The sequence below is a fragment of the Helianthus annuus genome, chromosome 12 (assembly GCF_002127325.2).
Source record: "Helianthus annuus cultivar XRQ/B chromosome 12, HanXRQr2.0-SUNRISE, whole genome shotgun sequence".
In the NCBI taxonomy this organism is placed as follows: domain Eukaryota; kingdom Viridiplantae; phylum Streptophyta; class Magnoliopsida; order Asterales; family Asteraceae; genus Helianthus; species Helianthus annuus.
In genome coordinates, this window is record NC_035444.2 from 150,698,489 (window position 1) to 150,717,839 (window position 19,351).

Genomic DNA, 19,351 nt, shown 5'->3' on the forward strand with positions numbered 1-19,351 from the left:
TTCAATTAATGGCAAATGGCTATCCCAATTACCACCAAAGTCAATTACACATGCTCGGAGCATGTCTTCTAGAGTTTGTATTGTCCTTTCACTCTGTCCGTCTGTTTGTGGATGATAAGCAGTACTTAGATTTAGTCGAGTTCCCATGGCTTTCTGAAAACTTGTCCAGAAATGAGAAGTAAAACGACTATCTCTATCCGATACAATGGAGAGCGGGACTCCATGTAGGGATACTACTTCGTCCACGTACAGTTGTGCTAACCTTTCCATGCTAAAGGTTTCTTTCATTGGTAGGAAATGAGCTGATTTGGTTAATCGATCGACAATTACCCAAATAGCATCATTACCTTTTCTGGTTCTGGGTAACTTGGTAACAAAATCCATTGTTATGAGTTCCCATTTCCATACAGGCATTTTCTAACTGTTGTAGTAGTCCTGAAGGTTTCTGGTGTTCAGCTTTAACTTGTGAACAAGTTAAGCACTTGGATACGTATTCGGCTATATCCTTTTTCATTCCTATCCACCAGAAATTATTCCTTAAATCTTGGTACATCTTATTATTTCCTGGGTGCATGGTATACCTAGATTTATGAGCTTCTTCTAAAATCTTATTTCTTAACTCTCCTTGCTTAGGTACCCAAATTCGTTTCTTATGGAATTTCCAAATTCCATCATTTCCTTGTTCTAGTTCTTTTAGGTAATCTTTCATTCCTTCAGCATCGTCTTGGATTGCTGTTTTCTGAACTTCTTTAATTTGTGCCATTAAATCTACTTGTAGATTTAACCTCAGAGCACGGATTCGTTTCTGTTTCTCATGGTACTTACGACTTAAGGCATCTGCAACTACATTTGCCTTTCATTCGTGATATTGGATATCACAGTCGTAATCGCTTAGCATCTCCATCCATCTTCTTTGCCTCATGTTTAACTCTTTTTGCCCAAATATATATCTTAAACTCTTATGATCTGTATAAATAGTAAACTTACTTCCATACAGATAATGTCTCCATATCTTAAGGGCAAAAATTATGGCTCCTAATTCTAAATCATGAGTCGTGTAATTTTCTTCGTGCTTTTTCAATTGTCTAGAAGCATACGCAATTACCTTCTTGCGTTGCATTAACACACATCCATAGCCAAATTTTGAAGCATCACAATATACTTCAAAATCTTCTGTTCCTTCGGGTAAAGCTAAGATTGGTGCATTCGTCAATCGATGCTTTAAAATCTTAAAGGCTTCTTCTTGTCTAGGTCCCCATTCAAACTTAGCAGCTTTACAGGTTAACTTAGTTAATGGTACGACTATCTTAGAAAAATCTTTGATAAATCGTCTATAGTATCCAGCTAAGCCTAGAAAACTTCTTATCTCCATAGCTGTTTGTGGGACTTTCCACTTTGTAATTGCTTCTATCTTAGCAGGATCTACATGGATACCTTCATGATTTACCACATGACCTAAGAATTGTACTTCTTGCAGCCAAAATTCACACTTCGAGAATTTGGCATAAAGCCTTTCTTTTCTTAACAAAGTTAAGAGAACGTGTAAGTGTTCACAATGTTCTTTTTGGCTTTTGGAGTAAATAAGTATATCGTCGATGAAAACGATCACAAATTTATCCAAGTATGGTTTACAGATTCGATTCATCATGTCCATGAATGATGCTGGAGCATTTGTTAATCCAAAGGGCATGACTGTAAACTCATAATGACCATACCTAGTTCTGAAGGCAGTTTTAGGTATGTCTTCTTCTTGTACCTTCAACTGATGATATCCAGATCTTAAATCTATCTTAGAGAAATACCTAGCTCCTTGCAGTTGATCAAAAAGATCATCAATCCTAGGTAGTGGGTATCGATTCTTAATCGTAACCTTATTCAATTCTCTATAATCGATACACATTCTCATCGATCCATCTTTCTTTTTCACAAACAGTACCGGCGCACCCCAAGGGGATGAACTTGGTTGTATGAATCCTTTGCTTAATAATTCATCTAATTGCTTTTTCAATTCTAGCATTTCGGTAGGTGCTAATCTATATGGTGATTTAGCTATTGGTGCAGTACCTGGAATTAAATGAATTCTAAACTCTACTTCTCTATCAGGTGGTAACCCAGGTAATTCTTCTGGAAAAACGTCTGGGTATTCTGAGACTACGGGGATGTCCTGAAATTCCTTATCTTTAGTGTTAATGATTACTGAAATCATATACACCATTTCCTGCTTTCTCGAATAACTAGCCAATTTCATTACTGATATGAATTTCAATGGCTTTCGAGGTTTATCTCCAGTGATTAAAATTACTTCTCCTGTAGGGGTTTGAATTTCTACTGCATTTTTGTCACATAGGATTCGTGCATGGTTGGCTATTAACCAATCCATTCCTAATACTACATCGAATCCGGCTAAATTCATTGGTAACAGATTTGCAGAAAACTTATGGCCTAATAGTTCTATTTTTCCTTCTTGCCAGATTTTATCTATTTTCACAGAATTTCCTTCTGCGGTTTCAACTGTGAAAATTTGCCTAAGAGTGGTTAAAGGTAACTTGAGAGCTTGACAAAATGAAGTATTAATAAAACTTTGGTTCGCACCAGAGTCAAATAATACTTTTGCAAATACGTCATGTACTAGGAACGTACCAGCTATCACATCTGGAATGAGTTCGGCCTCTTGAGTGGTCAGCTGGAATGCCCGTGCATTTCTCTTGGTTGCTCCTTCAGCTGGTTTGGTTTGGTTGTCTACTGGTTTAGCTAGCTTAGGACATTCGGATTGAAAATGTCCCCTTTCTCTGCAGTTATAACAAATTCTTGTTTTCTTCCTGCAGTCTTCTTCACGATGTCCTTTTGCCTTGCAAAAATTGCAAACTATATTGCATTGTCCATAATGCTTCTTTTTGCAATTTCTGCAGAAAGGAGGTGATGAGGATTGCCCTGTTCCTCTTTTCTTGATATTACCCATACGAAACCCTTGGGTAATCTTCTGAGCTATTTCTTTCTTACGATCTTCCTCTCTTGTGCGTACTAATTCATCTGTTAGGGTGTTAGCTAATTCTACCGCATCGTCAATGGTACGAGGTCTCGCAGCTTTAACGATGTTTCGGATTTCACTAATTAACCCCCAGATGTAACGGGAAATGAGTACCGGTTCCGGCGAAGCCAGTGTTGGCACCACCCTTGCGTATTCAAAGAATGTCGAAGTATATCCTCGACAGTCTACACCTAACATACGATGACTCAGGAACTTGTTTGCCATTTGTTCCTTCTCGTATTCGGGACAGAATTTTCTTTCTACAAGATTCTTAAATTCTTCCCAACTCATAGCATAGGCTATCCTTCTCCCTTTTGCCTGGAGGACCGTGTTCCACCATTCTAGTGCTCCTTCTTTGAACCGATTTGATGCATACATCACTTGATCCTCTTCGGCACATTTGCTTATTGCAATTACTGCCTCGGTTTTCTCTAACCAACGCAGTGTTGCAGTTGCCCCTTCATTACCTGCAAATTCTGCGGGTTTGCAAGCAAAAAATTCTTTGTAAGTGCAACCAGGCGTTGCAGCTTTTATTCTCTTAGGGAGTGGGGCCTGTTGCGGATCATGATTGTCATGATTGCCGCCTCCATTTATGCTGTTACTACCGTTATCTTCTGGAATACGTTTACTAGGAATTAATTGTGGCTCGGCAGGTTTCTGAACAGCAGCCACAATTTCTGGAATAGCATTGGCTATCCCTTGGGCGATAAAGTGCTCAATATCTTGTCGGGTTATATATTGATCTTCCGGTTCTTGCTCAGATTGATTTACTTCATTATTTGGTTCATTGTTAGCGTTTTCCATCTGCTAATTAGTAGGAATTTATTAGTGTCTAACTTATTAATAACAATTTAGCACAGATGAAGACATAAATTACTACAACATACAAATATAACCAAAATTGTCGATTTCTCGACTTTCATTTTGTTAATGTATATTGTATATGCCTCCGTACACACCATATCTTACAAGGTTTTATTGCCCATTTTACAGAATCAGTTTTACTATATTAGTTATAATACAGACAAACTTTTTCCAGCCCTTCCTATCTTTTGGTCCACTGGCAGTTTCAGTAACGACGCTCCCTCTCGTCGTACTTCCAAGAGATCTGCTCCCCCATTTCCCGGATCCTATTCCCGGTGCCTATCAGTTCTTCACCGAACTGACGTAACTCAGCTAAATTTTCATAGCTCATTGGCGGATTAGGGATAGGTTCTGGATCAAACTGTGGGAGAAAACTATAGGGACTATTAACTATATTTTGGAATTGCCAGTCATTAGTCCACCATTCCTCCAATTGGCCTAATGGTCTAGTGTGAACTAGTGGGTCTGGAATAGCTGGTCCTAGGTTTAGTGGGAATTGAGCTGTAACAGGATAAGAGAAAAGATTATCGTTGATAGGCTCTAGAACATCACAATTATCCAGTAGGCGGTCTATTTCGTCCTGGAACGTGATTTCCTCAGAATGTTTAGAGCTTTCGCCAATTTCTATTCCCTTTTGCTTAAGATCTATTCCTATTTCCTTTTCTGGTGGTTTCGAACTTTCTCCAGTTTCTATTTCCTTTCCCTTGTTCATGCTCACATGATTTTCTATTTTAGGAAGTCTCCTAGTGGTTGGTTTCCTACGGCGCACTTTCCTCCACCCTACATATCTTCTTTTCTTTTTAGGTTTGGCTTTTTCCAACGGTGGAGCTTTGAATTCCACAGGTTCTTCTATGTCAGCAATGTAACCAGTAAAGTCGTGAGAGACTTCGATAGGCACTGGATATAAGTTGAGATTCTGGAATGCTTCCGACATCTCATTCATGCTGCATAGTATATATGCAAAATACAAGAATGCAATGTTAAAACTTTGGAACAAAGTTTAACAAACAAACACTGAAGTTTTATTGCATACTAATTTATACAAAGGACAACAGAAATAAACACACTAGAATTTTATTTATTTACTGGATATTTTGCTTACTAGACCCAACTTATCGGTTATTTAGAGATTGGCATTTTCTGCTACAGTAGCTAGCATATAGAGATTTGCCCATTTCTTGTCTATTTTATCTTCCCAAGGTGTACTATTACCCAACTCTTGGACTTCTGGGTTAAACCTAACTCTCTTGGTTCGGGGTTTCTTTTTCTCCTGACTCTTTTTTAAGTATCGACTCCCTTTTCTCTAGGGAAAGAGGATTCTCATAGTTTGCCTTGCGGACAAAGATTCCTTCTTCTAGGTTTACTGGGTTTTTAGAAAAAGATACAATATCTAATTTGTGGTAAATAGCAGACAACTTTTGTTTACCCATACTGTAATTAACAAATAATCAGTTAATACAACAAATAATCACAGAATGATAACTAGTAGGATTAAGTATTTTGTCAAATACTTAATTCCGTAAATAGGCTTAAATCAGTGGCTCGATCAGTGGCTCAATAGTTATTAATTATTAGCTCTGATACCACCTTCTGTCACGACCCCCGACCCACCCTGGACGGAATCGGGAGCCGCGAGCAGTCCAGTGGTACCCGTGGTATTTAATTTATGCGGCAGCGGAAGTCTTTTATTACAGGATTTTTTCACCGTAAAATGCTCGTTTTAATATATTACACAAAGTTTTTAGGGATAAAATCCCATAATTTACAATCAGTTGATTTCACACAGAAATCATTATTTTCCAAAACATGTTTTATTTATTTATTCACAATGAGCCACTTCTTTGAGCTTGTAGTGCTTTACTGCACTTTTTCTGGATCACACAGATCACCTGAAACATGTTTGAAAAAGGTTTTGTCAGCGGGGAAATATTGAGTGAATCATTCTGTTTTCTAAAAACGACCCGTTAGTTATAAATTACAGTATTAAGGGGAATTACAATGTTTCTGATATCAAACCAACTACCCACAGTATTTGTCACTCGACCAACCATTGGCTAGCCCATTTGTCCAATGGTGTCTGTGACTGTGGTCAGATCACCCCTTGGCCACCCGTTTGTCCAAGTGTGACGGGAAATAAGTAATGTATACAAAACCCCACACACCGGCTGTAATATGGTGATTACATAGACTTAATCCCTGTAATTATAACTTTGAAAATAACTTGGAGTTTTGTAATACTTACTCACAAACTGTGAGAAAACAATTTAAAAAGAAGAATGACTCACATTGCAGATTAACGAGCAAATGATTAGCCTCGATTATCCTAAATTAACACAATGCACACACAGGCAGGTTAGTAACTAATACAGCAGTTACGTCAATTCACGAGATTAAACCCTCACAACGATTAATCAGTGCAATACTCGATAATTCAATCGGATTCACAACGAATAACAGAGCATAGTCCGAATTCGAACAGCACTCTAATATTCAAGTCGAAATCACGACGAATAATCAAAGTACAAGCTCAATTTGAGCAGCACTCGGACAATCGTTGGATAGTTATAATCGATCGGACGTTGAATCGTAATAGCGATCGAGTTATTACCCTGATTGCGGCAGCACTTCGTGATCGGTGTGTGTTTGTGAACGATATTCGCTATAACTCGATGGTTACAGAGAATTTGGACGTCGAATGAACAACAAAATTCAAGTGCCAACGTCCCCTATTTATATCTGGAAAATGCGCTCCCTCGCGCCACGCGAAGGATTTCCTTGCGCGTGTCGCGTGGCGCGAGAGGCCCTAGTCTAGCATAGGGTGTGTTCGTGTACAGGTAGCTTAGGTGAGTTGGTTTCGACTGAAAACTTATTTCCCACGTAAAACTGTGAGGATATTACCAACTAGGGTTCACCCCCCCTGAGTTTTTAGGGGCCCTGATCCTGATTCCGATGGTTATGAAAATTTTAGGGTTTATGCGGAATTACTTGGGTTTCTCAATTAAGGTTTCCTTAATAGCTAATTACCATCCTAATTATGGATTTTAGTGACAGTTGTTACACATAACATATAAAAGCTAATCGATTGTTATAGACGATGACTAACCAATCATTCATGTCCATAAACAAGTTCAAATCATGTCTATACACAAAAAATCACTAACCTTACACCTGGGTTGATCGCAAGGAGATTATCCATGCATATGCATCTTTGATTCTTTAGTTAAGTCAAAATTCGAAATTAATTCGGGATGGAATTGATGAAATTCTTGCTCTTGCTCACGAGTTTACACCCCACCCCAAACTTGTATCTTGGCCTCCAGGGAAGTGTTTTCGAAACCGTAAATTTATTGCTTAAATAGGTAGGTTTAATCCATTAATTCGTGAACAAAATTCTTGCTCACGTTAAGGTTATTTTATAGATTAAAACTCATTTTGTATTTGATTCTTACACTTGATTTCAATAATGATTGGATTGAATTCTATATAAAATATTATAAAATTCCGTTAAGAATTTTTTTACCCAAAAGTTTTCCTTTTCAATAAGTAAATAATAATTAACAAAACCTACTATTTTTTTAACGGCAAATTTGGATCACTGACGGACCACCGGAGTATCATCGTGTCACCAGCGAAACCACCCGATTATATCCATCTTCACTAGGCATAATGCCTATACACCAATTCAGGAGGAAACCCAATAAATATGGGAAAACCCCCCTTGTGAGAATCGAACGCATGACCTATTGGTCCTAAAGTTTTATCTCACCTCCAAGATGCCACTAGGCTATAAAGTCATGGGCACGAATCATATTATTAAAAAAAATAGGTGGTTGTAGAGTGGTAAGCAAGAGACTTGGTGTTCTAAGGGACTCGGGTTCGATTCCTGCCCTCCCCATTATTTTCTGCAGCATCTGGTGATGATGGGAGACTAGGCGAATAGGTGGAGATCGCTAGTTCGATCCTTTAACTGAGCGGGTTTCTCTCACCGCACTACCGTGCCTATGGGCGAGTGTTCATGGGCTTCAGCCCTAGGTGAGAGTTTTACCCGGTTCGAAGGCAGATATATCCCAATGTAGTGGATTTCGCTAGTATCACATTCGAAATATTCGTTGAGGATTAAAAAAAATTATATATCACCATGAAAATATAAAATGTAGAAACCAAACCAAAGAGTAATGAAATTAGCCCCCACCTCATCACCGTACCCAACTTTTCAGTTTTTACTCATTACAAAAAGCTGAAGAAAAAAAGCAACACCACAAAAAACCCATTTCTTGAAAACCAAAATTGAACTCAAAAACCACAAATTTAGAGATCAAAAACCAAGGGATGAGGCTATGGAGGAAGCAGAAAAAGAGCTAGAAAGAAGAAGCAAGTTCTTGAGCAATTTAATACAGAAAAAGAAAGCTACTGATCAACAAAACCTCCATCAACAACTCAATATCAAAGTCAAAGCTTCTGATATGTCCATTGTGTTGCAGAACAAAGCTTTTGAATGTGCAAAACATCATATTGCTTCTACAGGAAATGGGATCAAGATTGATAGCAAACGTCTTGCACTTGCCCTTAAGAAGGTAATCATATTTTTTACTTTTTTTTAATTTATTTAGTTTAAAGTTTTGATCTTTTTATTTATTTTTTTGTTCTTGGTTGTGGGTTGGGTTGGTTAGAGTTTTGTTCATTTGCTAGCAAGAATCTTGCATATGTTGTTTCAGGGTTTAAGGGGTGTTTGGGTTTGCAAAATCTTTGAAATTTAAGTGTTCATGTTTGTTTTTGGTGAAAGATTATTTGGAGATGAGAGGTTTTTTTTTTTTTTTTTTTTTTTTTTTTTTTTTTTTGCAATTTAAGGGTTTTGGGTATTAAAGAATAATCTTTGTATTTTACATGTAGATTCTTGAATAATGTGGGTAATTTTCAAACAATGATCATATCAAAACACTATCTTATAAAGTTATGTGTTGCTACAAGTATCAAATTATGGTTATTTCATATTAATTGGTACACAATGCTAATTAGTAATTGCCAAACGCCCCTAAGAAAGAAAGCTTTTTGTAGATTAAATTTTCTAATCATTTTATAATATTATTTGGTTGTTTGATTAATCTTGTTCAATTAAGAAAGAGACTTTTTTCCCCCAATTTTTAATCATCTGTCTTCTGCATCATTTGCTTTGTTTGGTTAGTTTCTTTGAAGAAACATAGTATCGTTATGCAAATAATTTGGATTTTTTTGTACTCGTTAATGTTTATCATTTATGCAGAAAATAAACAAACTCCTGTTAGGGTTGGAATTTTTCTAGAAAATCAAACAAAATCTATTAAACATGGCAAAATTTTGATCTTTTCATTTTTCTGTTTTAAAGAAAAAGGGGACAAACAGAAAAATTCCAAAGTAGGTAGTCAAAATTGTTTTCTTTTGGTGTCAGATTCATTTGCTTGTCTCTTTTTTTTTTTTGTAATTTTATGAGATTCTATTCACTATTATACTTGGAGTCTTATGTTTAAATTTTACATAAAATGATTATAAAGAAGAGTTTTGACTTTATTTATTTAACAAAGATAAGATTTTCCATTGAATGTTTATTTTTGTAGATACTCTAAAACAGTATTTAATTATTTATTAGAATATCAACCAGGACAAAATATGTCTTTCCACATTTGTACCAGGCGTCTTAAGCCATATGTTTAGATGAAGTAAAGCATATGTACATTTGATTTTTTATTAATGTATAAATGTTTTTTTAGAAGATTGAACAAAGTAACCAAATATAAAAATAGGTCTTCAGTATACCAAATAATTTTTGACAACTATCATGGTGCAATCACACAAAACTTGCAACTGATGTTATATTCATTTAGCAAAATTGTATCTTAAATCATTGTTTTATTGTCAAGTTGCTGGTTTAATTTGAGTATGGACAAGGTATGTTGGACAGTGTGCAGCTTTTCATGGAGATGTTCCCATCAAGTTCTTGGTACAATATGACCAAAACACTTTCCAATCTTTTACTTCTTTTTGATGAAAAAGATTTATGGATTAATATAACATAAAACAACATATATTACTATATTTTATGGTAGTATTTTATCTTTATAATCATGCAATATGTTTAAAGGTTTCAAGCATATGCTTTCTATTCATGATTTGTAATAATGCATTTTATATATACAATACTAATTCACTTTTACTTTGTAAAATTCAATATTCTTAAAAAAGTTTTGTTTATGTAAAAAAATACATGCTCGAAAAAGTTTCTTATAAGCGCAAAAAAATCGATAAATAAAATTGTGCTATTGAAGGAAATATGACAATCTACGAAAATAAAATTTATACATGAACTTTGTTCGTGATTCTTTTTGTTACAAAAAGAAAACTATGAATGAACATTGAGGAGTAAAAATACACTTATGAAGTTTATTTTTGTGCAACTAGAGACAAAGTTAAACTTTTTTACTATAATTGTAAGTATGTTAGTTATAACTACCGTTAATGTCTAACAAACATGATCATATGTTTTTCCTTCAAATGCATGCTTTTAATGTACATAGAAATTGATTGTTGCATAACATGTTTTTTACTATATTCAGGAATTATGATGACTTTGACTTTATTTACATTCTTAATTGGGGAGTTGAGATTTTACCATCCCATGTAAATTATAGCACCGTTCAAAAAAAAATGTAAATTATAGCATTATTATTTTTTTTTACTTTCAGTTGTTTTTATTTTATGGTTTTGTCTTTATTTTTCCTTATTTTACCATCTCATGTAAATTGTAGCATATTTTTTTTTACTTTCAATTGTTTTTATTTTATGGTTTTGTCTTTATTTTTCTTTTTTTTTACCATCTCATGTAAATTATAGCATGTTTTTTTTTACTTTCAGTTGTTTTTATTTTATGGCTTTGTCTTTATTTTTCCTTATTTTACCATCTCATGTAAATTATAGCATTTTTTTTTACTTTCAATTGTTTTTATTTTATGGTTTTTGTCTTTATTTTTTCTTTATAAAAGGAAAAAGAAACACTTATACTTGTATTTATTATTTATAGGAATTTGACACGTCATATGGTCCAGCGTGGCACTGCATTGTGGGGACCAACTTTGGGTCATATGTGACACATTCGGTAGGAGGCTTCTTGTATTTTTCTATCAACAAAGTTTATGTTCTCCTTTTCAAGACTAGTGTTGAGCCCATGGCCCATTAACAATTTCCTTGGGCTTAATGGCCCTTTTGTTTCTAATTCTATAGATGTAATGGTAGTTGTACTTTGGTGAATTTTGAAGCTTAATCTTCTTGTACCTTAATGACCCTTTTGTTGACTCATCTTATTGTTCATAAGGTATGACATATTGACACTACTGGTTTAACTTTGTTAATCTATTTTTAGCTATGGATATGAAGATTTTTACATGAAACTAGCGTGAACACGGGTCGGTTCTGTTATGGACTAAAACCGAACCTATAACTGATGTTTTTCGCGTTTTTTGATTTTATAACTGACTGGTTTTCGTTATAAAGGCTTAAGTTAAGTCGGCTATTGGAAAAGATGGTTTGATTGATTCATTTATCCACCGTAGGTGGTAAGTTAATTTCAATTAGTGAATCTGGCTATAAATATAATCAATTCTATTAGCATATAGAAAAAATGTGATATGCAATATGTTATTTGTAAAATAAACAAGGTTAGAATCTCATGTGTTACGCAAGTTGAGTAAATGTATTATTACATAATATGAACTTGGTGAAGAAGCTTTTAAGTAGTAAAGAAAACAAATTTATTTAGAAAATTCTTACTAAAATGTAAAATTTTATCGATTATATTGATGTCCACAAAATAATAACATATCATAATAGAAGTAAGATATATATTAACCATCCATAATACAAATTTATTTTTCGAAATTGATAGGCATAAGAAATTATAACATCAATAATTAATTTCATTTGGTTAATAATATAATAATTATTTATAATTACATAATAAGCATCCATAATTAAATTTATATTAATTATCGAAAAGTGTATTTTTTAATGTATTATTTAAATGAGAGGGGCCGAAATAACACAAATTAAGGAGACCTAAAGTTATTTCATGTGTCCCATATGATTTTTATTTATTAAGCTTTATTTATGTGTCCCATATGATTTTTATTTATTAAGCTTTATTTATTAAGTAAGCAGTAAGTATAGAAATAAAATAGATATAGATATAACATATTCAAGACTATATTTGTCGCTAAAGGTTTCAAACTTTGTATTTAGTAGAATTGGTTTTTCTATTCAAAAGTGGGTGGAGGCGCAACTTATTGCCCGACTACCTGCCATTGCTTTGTAATTGCTCTTTTTCGTGTGAAATGATTTTTTTTTTTTAATTTGTAAAAAAAAAAAAAAATCAAGACTTTAAAACACAGTTTTGAAAAAACGTCCAAAAACCAATAACAATTGGTTCTAAATTCAGCCTCATAAGTTGCTAACTTTGGTCACTTGAACATGTGTTTACAAGCTCTAGTTTTTGGGTCAAGTCAACAACTTAAAAATAACATTCAAACAAATTTCTTTTGAGAGTATTAGTGTGACAACATTAAATCCACACACCACCCTATAAAACCTAAAGACTACCCAAGAATTATTTTCTGAAGTGCAGATAAGTGGTTTAACCATATTTTCAAGGGGCGCGATCAGGTTTTTAACCTATAAAATACACTATTTTTTACAAGGGGTGCGATCGGATTTTTTCACCTATAAAACATGGGTCCGCCCTGCACCAAAGAACGCTTCCAAACACTATTTGTTAAAGGATTTTTCTTCCATAGACTTGAGAATTTGTCCGAATGGTACGCGACCGCACACCATAAGCATGTTTTTAAGCATAAGATACTTGTCTAAACATTAAAAACCAATCATTGCAAGTTGCAACAGATAACTAACCTCAAAAATGCAAGTCCAAACACCCATTCTACTTCCCTAACAATATCAACCTCAAAAATGACCGAAAAAATTGCTCCAAGAATGATCGGTTACAATGATCAAATCGCGATTCGCTTGTTTCTACAATTTACAAACGAATTCATCCCTACCACAAACCTAAATCTCACAATTCTTTTCGAGTTTCAAACCACCCCTTACCTTCCAAGCTTCTTGGAGAGGAACAATATCCGGTAACGGTAATCACGAGCCAGACTTTTTAAGACCGCTTACAAGAATACCGCGCTCAAGAGTAACACTACGGAAATTGTCACACAAGAAATCGAATTGCCTGTGTGAAAAGATAACGAGCTACCTGATGAAGTTGAATTCGAAGATGGAGCCAGCGATGTACCGTTTATAAACGTCCCGTTACTCCCATTACTACACAAAACATAACATGAAAACCATTATATCAGACAATAAGGCTGGCAAATCGTGTCTTAACAGGTTCCTGACGGCGCGCACAACATAAGTTTCAAACATGATTACAACTCGTTTAACTACTTTCTACCTCATGTTTATAAAACAGTTTTATGTTTTATGTACAAAGATGAATAAATGATAGATCCTAACATTGTAATTTTAATTATTTTAAAAATTAAGAAAGTCAAAGGGTGTATTTTTCAGTCAAACAGGTCTAATCGTGTCTTAACAGGTACCCAATTGTCAGCCTCGGTTCCCTAGTAAAATATCGGACAGAATCGGTACCAATATTATCTGCAATATTGACCAATATAACCGATATATCACTGAATTATTAGTGTTAAATTTCTATATATATAAATTCTGCATGATATTAAAATTATCGATATCCCGCCGATATAACCTATATCTCAAATATCGGTCCTTGACCGATATCTGATATTTTACCGCATTAACTGCATAGATTAAAATCTAACTACTCATAGTGAATTATTTTACCTTCCTGGAAACACGCAACTGCCATGACCTGCAAACAAAACAAATCAGTTAAAAAAAACAACCTGTATAACGAAATGTACAACCGTTAATGCACGAAAAGTCGAAAACCAAACTTACTTGGATCGGTGGTAGTAATGGTGGCGACCCCTTTAAAATCGCAAGTTCCTTCAGCCATACCCATCTTATAATAATAAGCATCAAAAGCGTAACTGGCATGTGCAACAACAGTATCGGGCTCATAACAGGGCGCACCCTGAACCATAGCCGAACAGTCAACTTTCCCCGGTCCACAAGCCCAGTCCAAAGCCGCCTGCAACATCTTCCGGTCTGCACCGTCTTTAGCCACACAAAAAGTCTGGTTCGTCGTGTCATTAGCAAGCATACTTCCCGAACCCGTTAAATGCAACACATAAACCGGTCTCCCGTTTGCATCAAACAGCCCCCAGTTCTTTTCTGACACCGCGCCCGTTCGCGCATCCTCGTTGTAAAGCTCGTAAATGAACGTACTCACCGCCACCCCAGGGTGTTTCGGGGTCCCCGTGTTGTTCAAAACATGTTTAATCAAATTACTATTATAAGTGTTTGCGTTGTCAAGCGTCGCATCGGGCTCGGTAGAATCACCCTTTGAGGGCCAGCCCGATTCCGTTACGACGATCGGAATGTTTGTGAAGTTCAAATACGACATTGCAAAATAGGCGGCGTCTACCACCGCATCGAAAACGTTAGTATAATGCAGCATGGTGTTCGAATCCACGGCTTCTTTATTCGGCGGCAGAGGGCGGAACAATGCGTAATCTAACGGGATTGCATCGTGTGATTGCATGTAATCGTAATACGGGTAGACGTTAAGCATGAGGTATGATCCGGTGGACTGTAGGAACCTGAGCAACGGGACCATAACCGGGTCCCACGTGCGGTTAAAGAAGGCTTGCGACGGTGGAAACGAGTCGAGAATAATCGAAGACGAGTGGGCAGTGGAGACTTTGATACGGGAGTCAAGCCTAGCGGCGGTTAGGGCAGCGTGGATGTATTGAAGGGCGGAGACTAAAACCGGGGCGGCGTTAGGGATGATGGTGAGGACTTCGGAGCCTACTGAGATGGCGGTGATGTTGGTGGCGGGGACATGGGTGAGGATGTTACGGGCAACCCAATTGGCGGCAGTGGCGTTGGACTGCCCGATGGCGAGAAGCTGTTGGTTTGGGACGGAAACGGTTACGCGGATTCCGGTTCCCGCTAGAGCAGTCAGCATTGCCGGGTCAGCGTCGTAGAGTCTGACGTGGCGGATTTGTTGGGCCTTGAGAAGGGCCACCACCTGGGTCGGGTTCGGCATGTCGGTTACGGCAGTGCCTATGTTCACACCTACAAAAGCATCTGAAAAAAATCAACCGTAACCAGTAAATCCCACAAAAGCATCCGAAAGACAAACCCAAAAAAATATATAACAAACTTTTTTGCAAAAAAAAATAGCATTTTTTAGCAGTTTTACAGTAAAAAAATATATATCATGCAGCTAAAATCATTATTTAAAGGAATAATGGATTTTAATAATCTAAACTTTTAGTCATTGGCCGGAAACGGTCCCAACTTCAAAAATAACCGGTGGTGGTCCCAACTTTTCATATATTGTAAATCAATAGACTTTTACTAAAAAAACCTTAATTTCTTTTTGTCTCCTTATCCTTTTCGGAAACTTTTTCGTATAATGTAAACCAATGGACCTTTACTAAACCGAAAAGGATAAAGAGACAAAAAGAAATTAAGGTTCTTTTTAGTAAAAGTCCATTTATTTACAATATGTAAAAAGTTGGGACTACCACCAGTTATTTTTTAAGTTGGGACCGTTGCCGGCCAACGACTAAAAGTTTGGATTATTAAAATCCATTATTCCTTATTTAAATAAAAAAAATGTATTTCTTGTACAAATAGAATGGACAAATGCTAGTTTTTTCAGAGACAAGGACGGGTTTTGACAATTCTATATGAAAAATGATAACCTTGTACTAAGATCTTATGTCTCTATAACCTAAGAAAATGACAATAATACCCTTCAAAGTTGACCTAAATGGACCCAAATGGAATCTTTCATAGTCCTCTTATTACTACTTTCATGTTCAATACATTAAAAAGCATATGAAATCCAGAACTTTCTTCCACTAAAAAATGTAAAAATCAAAACTTTACTCATTTGCACCAAACAAAAATACAACAAAAAAAAAAAAAAAAAAAATTAGGGTTTAGGGCTTAGTAACACAATGTAAATCTTTGACCCCTTAAAATCTTACTAATATAAACAAATATAAACACCCCTGATTTATAATGTATGTAATGACAACCAAACTTTGTGGGTTAAGAATATTAAATAAGCAAAAGGGTATCAGAAAAAAGTGTTTTTGACCACAAAACTAGTAAAAATAAAGAAAAAATAATAATAAATAATATTAAAGTGAAACATGTTGATTTCAGATGAAATGAGTTGTACTTGAGTAGTTGTGTTGTGCTGTCATAACAAGATTAACAAAAATAAGTATGAACACAATGTGGTTTCTGGGTTCATGTTTTTTTTTCTTTTTTTTTTTCTTTTTCCCTATCTTTGCCACCATCATAAACCCTAATAATAACATCTATAATATCAACTAAACCTTAAACCAAGATTATAAAATAAACAAAAGGGTATGTGAAAAATTGAATCTTGGGTACTAAACTAGTAAAAAATGCAAAAAGATTTGATTTTTAAAGTCTAAAATGTTGAAGAAATACAAGAAAAATATGAAAGATTTAAAGAAAGAGGTTGTTGAGTTGACCTTGAGCAGCCATGGCAGCTAAGGGTAGAAGGTGAAGAAGGAGGGCTGCCATTAATCTCCAAGAAGCCATTGAAGTGAAGGCGAGCGTGAGGTCTACGGTCCCAAGAACCCAAAAAGGAAGTGTAGAGAGAGAAAAGAGGGGGGCAGAAAAGGGTTCTTTTAAATAAGCAAGAACCAAGAGAGAGGGAGAAGGTGTCTAGAGAGGTCCCCAGGGGTTAACTTGGAATCCCATTGAGCTAACCTGCACGGCTGCAAGACACTACCAGAAAAAAAAAAACAAAAAAAAAAAATTGAGTGAATTGGAAATTAAAAAGGGCGTTTGTGGCCGATGAGGTGCGGTTGAGTGGTAAGTGAGGAACCTAATGTTTCAAGTGATTTAGGTTTGATTTATGTCTTTACATTTAGTTTCGGCGGCACTTGGTGATAATGGGAGACTAGCCGAAACACGGCGATCGCTAGTTCGATCCTTGTACTAAGCGAGTTTTACCTCTCCGCACTATCGTGCTTTCGGGCTAGTGTTAACAGGCTTCAGCGCTAGGTGAGGGGTTTTCCCAGCTCGAAGGCGAGTGTATCCTTATATGGTGAATTTCGTCAGTAGCCCATTTGAAGGTCTCGTTGGCCATTCAAAAAAAGGGGCGTTTGTGAAGGGTCCAAGGCTGCTGGGTTTGATTCACTAGTGAACACTCATCGTTATTTTTCACCATGGCATCACGTCAGCTTCCTCTTCCATTATCTCTCTCCTCTACTATCCAGAGGTGTGGCCACTATCCCCTCATTTTCTAATTATTTATAACGGTTTAACTCAAATATGTCTCGTGAGCATTGTGGAGAATTCCTCTACCTTCACACTTCACTTTCACTGATAGAGGGCGGTGTTTGCCAATTGCCACGATGTCACATCACTTCCACGACCCCCTTCACGAAACATACCGTTCAGCCTAATGAGGGGTCGGATCACTTCATGCTTTGATGCAGGTTATTTTACCCTACACTTTTGTGCAAGAGGCTAGTTAGAAATTGCATAACTTAGTTAATGGACGCATATATCTCAACAGAATGATGATTTGAAAAACAATAAAAGATGGTTTATTCCAATTATCGAACTATGTATTTCATCATCTGGATTCTTGACTAATGGACGCAAGTTATTTCATTGTAATTGTAATATATATTTCTTAGATTTTTAACCGGCTATGTTAGTTCTAAGGTAGTAAAATTCAAATTGATCATATAAAAGTAAGTTTTGTGAAAGTTTGTATATTGAATACTAGGTTTGAACCCTGAACTCTGTGTATTACACGGACTGTATAAATGTAATTTTATATAATAAAAAATAAAAAAGATATAACTTTAAAAAAAAACTCGTGTATTGCACGTGTTGAATAAAAATATAACGTCATATGTTAACACATACAATTATCAAGATGTATCTTTTAAAAATGAACTTTGATGTAGTATTTACTTATTAAAACATTTTAGTTTGTTATTTTATTTATTATTAGGTAAAAAACACATCTATTACATGGGTTGAATCCTATTTTTATGATATACTCAAATTATAAGATATAATGATTTTAATTACTTTTATGCACCTTCATGCTTATTTGTTGTCACACCCCCAAAATACCTCGTGCGGAATCCTCCGCGAGGCGTGTGACGTACCAAGATCTAGCCACTAATCACATTGAACTCATAACAAGATTTTAAATAAAAACTTTCATTCATTAACATAAAGTATTACAAAACAGTAAATGTATTTAAACATGTACAGCGGAAGCATAAATCATTTGTTAAGTGTTTCATAAACCATATGTACGAAAACCAATAGACTTGTCTTGCGATTCCATGTAACCCGACCCATGACCACTCCAGCCTCCCAAACAGCAAGTTCCAATGCTATAACCCTATAGACCTGCAAGCATGCAGACAAGTGTGTCAGACGACGCTGGTGAGTTCAAAGTTTGTTAACACGTTTTAGTTACCAGATATACGTATAAAACATCTCAATGATTTGATTTTGTTATTAACTCGATTACCGCAGATGGCTCTAGATTTATTTGCCCAAACCCCAATGCTTTATCACACATTGGTCAAGTGGTTAAGGTAATTAGTTCACGACCGTCTTCCCCGGTACGGTGTGAGGGTGCCAAACCTAATAGCGCTATCAACTAATAACCCCGTTGCCTCCCCGGCAACTAATCGGTAGATTTAAGGAGACTTAATGATAGAAATGAGTGTAATAACCAACATCCCAATAACCCGACGTTCCTCCCCGGAACGATTACTAGATGTCCCTCCTCGGGACGCATGCTTGGAAAAAGAGCAGTGAACTCACCTTAGATTTGCTCGGTATGACTAATTACATTACCCGTTCCAAGTTGGTTAACCAAACCCTACCGAGGTTACCAAAGACAGTCAGTTTCGTATATACATGCATCACATATTCCACATTCACATTACACAAGTAGTATACACACATCATCATATGAATTATAACAGTCGTTCATGAGATCCAACGGTAACATATGCTATACTATCACATAATTATCACATTGCACTCCATGCAACTCATCTAGTAACACATATCAGATGTTTAGCACGTTCACAGGTTCATATCACAAGCTTCACATTTCACGACATACAAACTAACATGCAAGTCCATATACACGTATCACATAACAGTCCAAACATTAAACAAAACCATGTACGGCCCAAGCATTCGGGCCCACACGTCTTGTGCGACCCGAATGGCCTTGTGCGATTCGAG

General features: G+C 35.9%; 2 protein-coding genes across 3 annotated transcripts; one reads left to right on the forward strand and one right to left on the reverse strand.

Moving 5' to 3' along the window:
• Positions 1–8,059: 8,059 nt before the first annotated feature.
• On the forward strand, positions 8,060–11,271 carry LOC110895551 (dynein light chain 2, cytoplasmic). Its single transcript, XM_022142873.2, has 2 exons — positions 8,060–8,466; positions 10,944–11,271. Exons 1-2 carry the CDS (start codon positions 8,230–8,232, stop codon positions 11,097–11,099), a joined length of 393 nt encoding a protein of 130 aa, XP_021998565.1. The 5' UTR covers positions 8,060–8,229; the 3' UTR covers positions 11,100–11,271.
• Positions 11,272–12,798: 1,527 nt separating this feature from the next.
• On the reverse strand, positions 12,799–16,784 carry LOC110895552 (glucan endo-1,3-beta-glucosidase 3). 2 transcript variants are annotated; one of them, XM_022142876.2, is made up of 4 exons: positions 16,585–16,784; positions 13,901–15,142; positions 13,784–13,811; positions 12,799–13,243 (listed from the first exon to the last, which is right to left on the reverse strand). In XM_022142876.2, the coding sequence occupies exons 1-4, from the start codon at positions 16,652–16,654 to the stop codon at positions 13,090–13,092; spliced, it is 1,494 nt and encodes a 497-aa protein (XP_021998568.1). In that variant the 5' UTR covers positions 16,655–16,784; the 3' UTR covers positions 12,799–13,089. The 2 variants fall into 2 exon arrangements, with proteins under 2 accessions (XP_021998568.1, XP_021998566.1); XM_022142874.2 differs by having other exon boundaries at positions 13,901–15,154; positions 16,585–16,783.
• Positions 16,785–19,351: the final 2,567 nt, after the last annotated feature.

What these genes read in the sequence shown, in the direction of transcription:
- LOC110895552 (XM_022142874.2), bottom strand. Translation starts at nt 16,654, where the DNA reads ATGGCTTCTTGGAGATTAATGGCAGCCCTCCTTCTTCACCTTCTACCC. An exon ending in CATTACTACCACCGATCCAA is followed by an intron (nt 13,812 to 13,900) that starts GTAAGTTTGGTT and finishes TTTTGTTTGCAG; the next exon opens with GTCATGGCAGTTGCGTGTTT. An exon ending in AGTTGCGTGTTTCCAGGAAG is followed by an intron (nt 13,244 to 13,783) that starts GTAAAATAATTC and finishes TGTTTTGTGTAG; the next exon opens with TAATGGGAGTAACGGGACGT.
- LOC110895551 (XM_022142873.2), top strand. Translation starts at nt 8,230, where the DNA reads ATGGAGGAAGCAGAAAAAGAGCTAGAAAGAAGAAGCAAGTTCTTGAGC. An exon ending in TTGCACTTGCCCTTAAGAAG is followed by an intron (nt 8,467 to 10,943) that starts GTAATCATATTT and finishes TATTATTTATAG; the next exon opens with GAATTTGACACGTCATATGG.